This window comes from Miniopterus schreibersii, assembly GCF_964146895.1.
Source record: "Miniopterus schreibersii genome assembly, chromosome: 12".
Classification (NCBI taxonomy): domain Eukaryota; kingdom Metazoa; phylum Chordata; class Mammalia; order Chiroptera; family Miniopteridae; genus Miniopterus; species Miniopterus schreibersii.
Window position 1 is genome coordinate 7,436,488 of NC_138112.1, and position 10,783 is coordinate 7,447,270.

Genomic DNA, 10,783 nt, shown 5'->3' on the forward strand with positions numbered 1-10,783 from the left:
TATATCCCCACCAAAGATATTTTGGTTACTAAAATTTTTACAATAAAGTGCGCAGTAAAGCATTTAAAATATATGTTTAAAGAACACAGGTTGTTTATTAATAAGTTAATAAGGGTACTATAATCTTTGCAGTAAATCTTGGATGATGCAAATTTAAACACTCAGAAGAACTTGACCCTGTTTTTGATGGTAGGTATTTTCAGAACTGCCTCACTTTACGTGGTTATAAAACAAAAGGCCATCACTCTGCATTGCTGTCTAGTAAACATACTACATTTTCTCTTGGCTTTGCAGACTTAATACCACAAGGGATTGCCATTTAACTGTCAAATATGATCAGCCACTCTTCCAAGCTATCTTAGGCTGTATTTACTTAATGTCTTGGATTTTAAAAGTTTCTTTTAATACTAATCTGAAAAGTTACTCATAACTTTAAGCCTCCAGGAGCTCTCTCTGTTATCCACATTAAGTGTTTTGGATGTCTTCTATAAATGTTTTAAATATTATGTCAGCAAAGCTTTTCCTTAGTCAAGGACTCTGGTTTCAAAGAAAAAAATTAGTTTATTATTTGTAGTATTTTTAGTTCAGATTTTTGAACTTGAGATGTTTTTAAGTAGGCCCATCTGTTGTTTTTTGTTATAAAAGAAAACTTGTTTATTGTGAACCTTATTATTTTAATTATATTTTCTTTGCTGTGATTTAAAATTTTTATTTCACTTTCTACTTAGTCAAGGAAAGGAAAAGAGAAGACATCTCTGGGTCAGCTAATGGAGTGTTTTTGGAAATTCCGAGGTAGCTGGTTTAGAAGTTCGTGCTTAGGAACATTTTTGACACTACTGTGAAGTTAGATTTACTTCTGTCTGATCTTGGAACTTTGTGCTGGACCAGTGGTGTAAAAAATTGAATGTGCATCAGAATCACCAGGAAGCCTTGTTAAAGTACAGATTTCTAGATCCTGTGCCCAAGATTTCTTGATTCAGTAGGACTGGAATAAAGCCTGGAATTTTAAACAAATTTCCCAATGGTGCTGATGTTGCTTGTCAGGGGAGCACACTGTGAGAACCACAGTTTTTTACTAGAGTTCTCAGCTTTGGCAGTATTTTAGAATCATTTATGAAGCTTTAAAAATATATATATTTTCCTAGGTCCTACTCCTAGAGATTTTGATTTGTAGGTCTGTAAGACCCACATATCTTGTTTTTTAAAGCCCTATAAATTTTTCTGATGTGTAGTCCAAAATGAAGACAACTGTCTTAGATTGTTGGTTTTTGACTTTGTAGATTTAGCCTGACAATTAAATAAGCAAACTAAGAAGTGTTAGTTGAAAGGCTGCTAGAGGATACATAGCAGAAATACAAGATCTCTTCCCAAGCTGAGTGGGGAGACTAATATGTGTGGAAGATTTGGAGCAGTGAGTTTTGATTTTGTACGAAAATTAAAATTACCTGGGAAGATTTAAAATGTAAATACCCTGGCTTCTCTCAGAGGTTGTGATTTAATTGGTATGGGGTGAAGTCTAAACATCTATATATTTTAAATTTCCCAGGTGACTCTAATCTGTAGCCAGCTTTGAAAACTAGTGAATTAGGAAATAATTAAGTGCTTCAATATATAAATGAAATAGGAATTTGGAGAAAGGGGAAGTAAATCTGTATTTCCACAGACTGATTAGTGTTAAATTTCAAGGGATTTATTATGTATAGCTTTCCAATACAAAGAGCTGGCACAGGTAATTAATTCCCATACTCTTTCTTGTTTGTTAATCACTGGGGTAGTTTTGTAGGTTAAGGTCACATTCAGGCAGAACAACTCTCTGAGTGTGAGTGTGAGTGATGAGATTCTATCTTATGTCCAGCATTTATACAGCAGACAATGATTAAAACCTAGAAATAGTTAAGAGTACTAATTTTATCTACCCCAACTTCAATAACAGGTGATTTCTTTTTTTTTTCTACCCCTCCTCCTGTACTAGGGAGAACCTTCAAAAACTGCCCCAGTTGGCTGCCATTCACCACAACAACTGTATGTATATTGCTCATCACTTGCTGACCCTCGGGCATCAGTTCAGGTCACGTCTTGCCCCCATTCTTTGTGATGGCACTACTACTTTTGTGGATCTTGTACCTGGCTTCAGGAGACTTGGTAACTGATTCCTTAAATTCAGTAAAGCACATTGATTATGGAGCTTCTCAGCCTGATATCTTTGTAATTTATGAATGAGTGACTTAGAAATTAGATGGTGGTCCTGAACTATATTGGAAAGTAGGAAGGCATTTCATTTGCAAGTGTTCCTAGTTATTTAATTTTATAATGTGAATGCACTCTTTATGGAAGCATTACATTTTTCTGACATGATTTCATGGTACATTAGAGTTCCAAACTGGATTGCTGGTGTGCAGTAAAGTCACCACATCAGTTATGTCAGTAGAATGACAATAAGATTTGTATTATGACAGTTCTGTTAGCATTGTTGGTAAGAACTCACTAATGTCAGTACTTGTTATTTTGCAAAACCTCACGACAGCTCCCTCTTCTTCTACCTCCCTTAGCTTTATTGGGATTATTAAAAATCAAAAGAAATAAAATGTGGGGTAAAATGTTCACTATAATGGTACCCTAAGAAAAGCAGAGAATCTATATAATTCACTTAGCTTTTCAGTTACTGACTTTTCTCTTAGGTGGTGTAGATCTATCAGAAAAATAAGTAGCTGCTTCTTCTCTATAAGTAATTTTTCTTCTCTGACTCTGGACAAACTATTGGGAAAGACTTATTCTCCTGAGGATGGGTTTGGAGGAGGTGGCTAATGTATTAGAAGTGACTGTTTCTGGTAACCTTAGGGCAGCTTTATGATGTTATCTAGCAAACAAGTGTTTTCAAGTAAGCAGAACAGATACATGGTGCATGCTTCTCTCCTCATTCACCCTAGTTTTGTAGTATGCAATTGAACAACTTTTAGAATTCTTTATTCTCATTTCTCATCATAGGGACAGAGTGTTTTTTGGCCCAAATGCGGGCACAGAAAGGAGAACTTCTGGAAAGATTATCAAGTGCTAGGAACTTTTCAAACATGGATGATGAAGAGAACTATTCTGCAGCAAGTAAAGCAATCCGTCAGGTGGGACGCTGGTTTTAGCTCTGGAATTTGTACTGTATCTTTAGATGTCTCCTTCCCTTGTTTTTTAAACAGCAAAGAATATGTAACAGGTAGCTCAGTTGATTCCACACAACCCTCATTGGAAAATTTGGACACCTTTTATAGTCATATTTATGATCTTTCCCTTCCCCTGCCCCACCAAGCCAACAGGAAGCTACTTTTCCATCAGCTCATAGTGTGACAAGTTATTAAGTCTGTCATAGCGAGTATTTAACCCATGAACTTGGGTTTGGGGAGTTTGAAATACTAGCTTTCATGTTAATTCTCCTCTTTCCTACGTGATTTATATTTTTAGTGAAGCTTTCCTGTCCTCAGGATAAGTCTTTTTTTTTTTCATTTAACGGGCATGTCACTAAAGTTTAATATTCAAGAAGCACATATTGATTACCTCACCTTTATATAATGCCTCTTCTCTCACAAACACACAAATGATAAATGTAAATCTGGAAAGAAGTTGCAACAAGCTCTCTTTTATGTAAATAGCTATATTCTTCTGACAGGTACTGCACCAACTAAAGAGACTTGGAATTGTGTGGCAGGATGTCCTGCCAGTGAATATATATTGCAAGGCTATGGGGACTTTACTCAATACAGCGATTTCTGAGATTATTGGCAGAATCACTGCCCTAGAGGTAAGAGCCAATAGATGCCTCAGTAGACTTGATATGCAATTATTATCCCAGATTGTCACTTTACTAAGAAAGCATGGTTGAAGTCTCATTTTTAGTCAACACAGATGGCAGAAGAAATTATCCATGTTTTATGTCTTAACTCATTATACCTTTATTTTTTTCAGTTTTGTCTTAATTCTGTCTTGCTCTAGAGACTTGCTAATCTCTGTTTATAGCTATATAAGAAGGTGGGATTACACTACTTCTCTATCTAGCATCTGCGTAAATTATGAATAAGGAGGTTGGAAACTGAGTAGTCCCGAGATGAGCTGTAAAGTATGAAGTTATATATTTATTTAATTTGTAAGTGAATTAAATAGTTCAATTTAGTAAAGTGAAATGCAGCCTCATGCAGGTACCACTTTTCCAACACACTCTTGCAGTTGGGATTAAGTATATATGTGACCCTACAGAAGTTGCCTGGTCTCTGCTACCTCATGCCTCTAAAGCATAGATTGGCTAAACTCTTATTTGTAATAACATCCCCTGCTTTGCAGCAAGCTGTGCTACATTCTACTGGAGAAATTGGCTCTTTCATGCAGGCAAACTAAATTACTAACAATCTGTTAAAACATATTGTGTCAGTCTAACTGTAGGAGTATTGTCAGAGAGCTGATGAAATCTAGTGTGTAGTAAGATGTGCTAAATTGGTTGGAAAACATCTTGCTGTAGTTGACCGCTTGGACAAAATGCACCAAAGATCTGCCCTTTCCTTACTACTAAGCTGACCCAATTCTATTCTGTTGCGTTCCATTTTTGCAAAACCAGGACATCTCTACCGAAGATGGTGATAGATTGTATTCCTTATGCAAAACAGTGATGGATGAAGGACCCCAAGTATTTGCACCTCTCTCTGAAGAAAGCAAGAACAAGAAATATCAGGAAGAGGCTCCAGTCTATGTACCAAAATGGATGCCCTTCAGAGAGCTGATGATGATGTTACAGGCCAGCCTGCAAGAAATTGGGGATCGGTGGGTAGAGGCATATATCTTTTCACAGAGAGTATTAGTGTCATTGATAGCAGTGCTTTCTCTCTTTCTTGTTGTGGGGTTTTTTTTTTTTGCATGGGGAGATTATTTTTATGTATTTGTTTTTTTTAATTTGTCAATTATAGTTGACATAGAATGTTATATTAGTTTCAGGTGTACAACATAATGATTAGACATTCATGTGAGCTACAGAGTGATCTTCCCATAAGTCTAGTACCCATCTGATACCACACATAATTACTATAATGTTATTCTCTATTTCTTAATGTTATCCAGAAAGAATTTCCTATTGAGTAGCAGAAGTTGGGGCCTTTGTGTTGTCTATCATAGCATGGATCTCATTACCACTTCGTATTTGTTAACATAGAGACTTCTGTTTCATATTATTGTGATCTTGAACATGTTGCTTTGGGATGCTGTACAAATGACCTTGGATTTGTAAGAAGTACACCTTCACACACCTAGATGGAAATTGTTGCCCATTTTAACAAACAGTGAATGCATTTTAACACTGGCTTTGACAAGTTAACAGAGAAGTGGCTTTTATTTGTATTATTCAACCTCAAACCATTGTTTGATTAACCAGTAGTTTTTCTGCAGGGATTAAGCACTGTACACATAGAAAGGGCTCACTTTTTCTTAAACAGTAGGCGATGTTTTCTCTCACCACTACCAGTTAACATTGCTGTCCCAGTAATTATATGCTGTCTGTATCATACCACACTGATTGTGCAGAGGTCATCGATACTGCAAAAAACAGAACAGGTGTGGGTCAGTTACACATCCATGGATGCTTTTATTATGGTCTTGGGAGGTTATTAACGAGCATGCACACCTTGCACAGGGAGCTCCCTGAATAGGCCTTAAGGCCCATCTCCATCCCTATAGCTACTTGTTTATCTGCTTTTGCTTGGTTTATTATAGATTCCCAATTATATTAGACCTAGATGGGTCTGAATTGTTCTCAGCAAATGTTGTCTTTTCTAAAACAATGTAAATGAGTTCTCTACTTACAAAAAATATCGAAATACCTTTAACTTACATTTAGTACAAAATTTGTTTTGTTTGTCATTTACAAGTCTTTAGTGGGTAATAGAATATCTTTAGGTAAGACTCCAGAAGGCAGCAGGTAAGAATTTTTCTTTTCTTGTTAAAGGGCCCTCTTACAGCCTAAGAATGATCATTAATTCCTTGTTACGAGGAAAATGACAATACTGGTACATTGTAGCTTCCTTTTTTTTCCTGCCTAAGAAGATGGTTTTTCTTGCAGATGTTTCAGTAAATAAAAGGATAATAACTAGTAGAGAATTTCTTTTAACCAAAGAAGCTACCTACCACTGGTTGTATAGTTTAGAACATTTTAAAATTATAAAATATGCATATGAAAGAGTACAGTATATGTAACATATACTCACAGTTTAAAGAAAAGGAGTAAAATAAATATTTATGTACCTGTTACCCAACTTAAGGAAAATATTGCCTTTATTAAGAAAAATATTGCCTATATTAAAAAAACACATGCTTTTGAAGACCCCTGTGTATTCCTCTCCAAATACCCCCCACCACAGGTAACCACTATCTTGAATTTTGTGTCATTTCCTTACTTTTCTTTATAGTTTTACCACATTTGCATATGCCCTTAAACAATATAAAGTTTAGAACTTTCTATAAGTGGACTCTCCTATAACTTCCTTCTCTTGTTCAGTATTATATTTTTGAAATTCATTTGCAATAGTGGGTGGTGCTGCAGTTCATTTTCACTGCTGTATCACATTCCATTATACAGATATTTTGTAATTTATTTATCCTGTTACTTCACATTTACACCAGTATTTGGCATTATCAGGCTTTAAAATTTTTTGCTAATTGGTATGAATTTTGCTCACTGTTGTAATTTACATTTCTCTAAATTCTAATGATGTTGAGCATCTTTTTATTGATCATTCATGTTTCTTCTATTGTAAAATGCCTGTTCATATTTTTTGCCCTTTATTCTAATTGGTTGTTTGTGATTTCATTGTTGATTTATGGGAGCTTTCTATGTATTTTTTTTTAAAATATATTTTTATTGATTTCAGAGAGGAAGGGAGAAAGAGAGAGAGAGAAACATCAATGATGAGAGAGTCATTGATTGGCTGCCTCCTGCACGCCCCCGACTGGGGATCGAGCCTGCAACCTGGGCATGTGCCCTGACTGGGAATCGAACCCCGATCGCCTGGATCCTAGGTCAATGCTCAACCGCTGAGCCACGCCCAGCCAGGCTCTATGTATTTTTTATGCCAATTCTTTGTCAGTTGAAATTTGTTGCCTGTGGTTCAATTTTTAAAGTAGTTACAGATCCTGATACTCTGTATAAACATATGAGGATGTGGTCATAATTGTCAAGTTCCAACAGGGCTTAGTGAGTATAGAATAAGGGAGAATAGTCTTATCTTCCTAACCTGGTTTCTTAACCTGTGTGCTGATACCAAAATGCAGCCCAGAAGCCTAAGCAATCAAAGAGATTGAGTGGGAGATCCATAAAGAAGGGGAAGGGTGCCAGGATTTGTTTTATTTCTATTAAAACAAGCATTTGGAATCAAACATTTTTAAAATCTTGCTTATATTTCAGAGACATAATAGGAAATAGAATTTTATCTTTTATTTTGCAGATGGGCAGATGGAAAAGGACCCTTGGCAGCAGCATTCTCTTCCAGTGAAGTAAAAGCTTTAATTCGTGCCTTGTTCCAGAATACAGAAAGAAGAGCAGCTGCCCTTGCTAAGATTAAATAGCACCATATTCCTGAGAAAGCTGTGTCTTGACTGTGTGATTCCTCTTTTGGCATAATTACTTCTTTAAAGACTTCTTGGAATCACCCATTGGTTTTGGTGAACCAATATGTAATGGAAGACTGTGACCTCTGATCAAGGAATCCAGGCGGTTCCAAGAGTCAGGGTAAAGAATTTGTGAGCAAATGGGAAATATATTTTGGGAAAGAGAGGAACCATATTTGGCCTTGTAGGAATTAAGACTTCCTTTAAAATTTCTTTCCAATAAATAATGCTTTGAAGGGTGAGTGTCTTTAATAACTTGGGAGCTTTGACAAAGAAAACCACATTTTCTTCTCTGCCCTTCCTTTATTGACATGTATGATCCTCATAGAGGGCTCACTGACTTTTTATTTTTTTAATTGTTAATCTTCACCCGAGGATACTTTTTTCCATTAAATTTTAGAGAGGGTGGTAGGGGGAGAGAGAAAGAGAAACATCGACGTGAGAGAGACATCCATTGGTTGCCTCCCACATGTACCCTGACCTGGGCCTGAGATTGAACCTGCAACCCAGGTATGTGCCCTTGACCAGCAATCCAACCTGCAACCCTGCGATGTGCATGCTGACACACTAACCACTGAGCGCACTGGCCAGGGCAGGGCTCACTGACTTTTTATCTTCTTTCTTCATAACACTATCTGATAATTTCCAGAATTCCTAGGACTCCTAGGACTTTTAATATAATTTTTGACATTTTTGCTATTTTAACTAAATTCTATTATTTTTTTAATCCTCACCTGAAGATATTTTTTCCATTGCTTTTTCAGAGAGAGTGGAAGGAGGGGGGTGGGGGAAGAGATAGAAATATTGATGTGAGAGAGACACATCAATTGATTGCTTCCCGCTCTCATGCTGACCAGGGCTGGGGATTGAGCCTGCAACCAAGGTATGTGCCCTTGGCTGGAATCGAATCCAGGACCCTTCAGTCCACGGGCTGACACTCTGAGCACTGAGCCAGACCGGTTGGGGCTAAATTCTGTATTTTACATATTTTTTATTTGACAATTACAATTGATAGACAACATATGATTAGACATTTTATACCTTACAAAGTGATCTTCCCCGTCTGACACCATACATCGTTATTACAATATTATTGTCTATATTCCTTATGCTATACTTTACATCTCCTTGACTAATTTTATAACTGCCATTTCTTACTTCTGAATCCCTTCACCTTTTTATCCCATCTACCCAAATCCCTCCCATCTGGCAATCATCAGTAAGTTCCCTGTATCTATTAGTTGGTTTCGATTTTGTTTGTACATTTATTGTGTGTTTTTAGATTGTACATATAAGTGAATTATGTGGTACTTGTCTTTCTCTGCCTGACTTATGTCACTTAGCATAGTATACCCTCTAGGTCCATCTATGATGTAAATGGCAAGAGTTCGTTCTTTTTTATGGTTGAGTAATGTTCCATTGTTAGCTGTGGGTTTGTCATCTGTCGCCTTTATTATGTTGAGATATGTTTCCTTTCTTCCGACTTGGCTGAGAATTTTTATAAATGGATGCTGAATTTTGTCAAATGCTTTTCTGCATTTATTATTAAGATAATATTTTGTTTATGTGGTGTATCATGTTAATTGATTTGGGGGTATTGAACCAACCTTGCATCCCAGGAATAAGTCCCACTTGGTCATGGTGTGTGATCTTCTTAATGTAGTGTTGAATTCATTTTGTTAATAATTTGTTGAGGATTTTTGCATGTATGTTTGTCAGGTATATTGGCCTATAATTTTCTTTTTTTGTAATGTCTGTCTGAGTTTGGAATCAGGGTAATGTTGGTTTCGTAAAATGAGCTTTGGAGCCTTCCCTCTTCCTGAATTTTTTGCAATAGTTTGAGAAGGATAGGTGTTAATTCTTTTTTGAATATTTGGTAAAATTCACCTGTGAAGCCATCAGTAAAGGACTTTTGTTTGTTGGGAGTTTTTTAATTACTGCTTTGATTTTTATTGGTAGTAATTGGTCTGCTCAGATTTTTCTGTTTCTTCTTGATTTAGTCTTGGAAAATTTTCTTTCTTTTATAAAAAAATATATTTTCATTGATTTTAGAGAAAGAGGGAAGGAGAGGGAGATAGAAACATCGATGAGAGAATCAACATGGATCTGTGGGTCGGCTGCCTCCTGTAACCCCCCTACTAGGGATTGAGCCTGCAACCCAGGCATGTACTTTGGCGGGTAATTGAACTGGTAACCTCTTGGTGCATGGGTCAACTCTCAACCAGTGAGCAAAGCAGCCAGGCCAGCCTTGGAAGACTTTATTTTAGGAATTTATTAATTCCTTTTTGTTTGTTTGTTTTTTGTCTGTTTTGTTTTTTATCCTCACCCAAGAATATTTTCTTCTATTGCCTTTTCAGAGAGATGGGAGGGGGGAGGGGAGAGAGAGGAACATCGATGTGAGAGATACACATCAATTGGTTGCCTCCCGCTCTGGCACCAACCGGGGCTGGGGATTGAGCCTGCAACCGTGGTATGTGTCCTTGGCAGGAATCAAACCCAGGAATCTTCAGTCCACGGGCTGATACTCCAACGCTGAGCCAAACTGGCTAGAGCTATTCATTTCTTTCAGATTGTCCAATTTGTTGGCATATAACTGTTCGTAGTATTTTCATATAATCTTTGTATTTCTGTGTGTCATTTGTCACTTAATCTTGCCAACAAGACTCTGATGAGTCTGCTTAAAAGTTTGTCGGTTTTGTTCATCTTTTCAAAGAACCAGCTCTTGCTTTCATTAATCTTTTGTTTTGTTTTTTAGACAATTTCATTTGTTTCCTTTCTAATCTTTATTTCCTTTCTTCTATTCACTTTGGGCTTTGTTTGCTGTTTTTTCTTGTTCCTTTATGTGTAAGGTTAGATTGTTTGAGATTTTTCTTGTTTCTTGAAGCAGGCCTGTATTGCTATGAATTTCCCTCTTAGGACTGCTTTTACTGTGTCTCAAAGATTTGGGTTGGTGTGTTCTCCTTTTCATTTGTCTCAAGGTATCTTTTGAATTCTTCCTTGATTTTGTTAACCTGTTGTTTAGTAACATGTTATTTAGCCTCCATGTGTTTGTGTTTTTCAGTTTTTTTCTTGTAATTGACTTCCAGTTTCATCCCATAGTGGTCAGAGAAGATGCTTGATATGATTTCAATCTTCTTGAATTTATTGACTTGTT

The 10,783-nt window shown here is 36.5% G+C and overlaps 1 protein-coding gene across 1 annotated transcript in view; it reads left to right on the forward strand.

Annotated features, from left to right (window-relative positions):
* Positions 1–9,151, forward strand: part of ZW10 (zw10 kinetochore protein) — a 32,778-nt gene extending 23,627 nt beyond the window's left edge. The window contains exons 12-16 of the mRNA XM_081153809.1: positions 1,973–2,142; positions 2,986–3,116; positions 3,656–3,787; positions 4,595–4,797; positions 7,467–9,151. Coding sequence (XP_081009935.1) covers positions 1,973–2,142; positions 2,986–3,116; positions 3,656–3,787; positions 4,595–4,797; positions 7,467–7,587 — 757 coding nt within the window. The 3' untranslated portion in view covers positions 7,588–9,151. The remainder of the gene's footprint in view (positions 1–1,972; positions 2,143–2,985; positions 3,117–3,655; positions 3,788–4,594; positions 4,798–7,466) is intronic.
* The last annotated feature ends 1,632 nt before the right edge of the window (positions 9,152–10,783 follow it).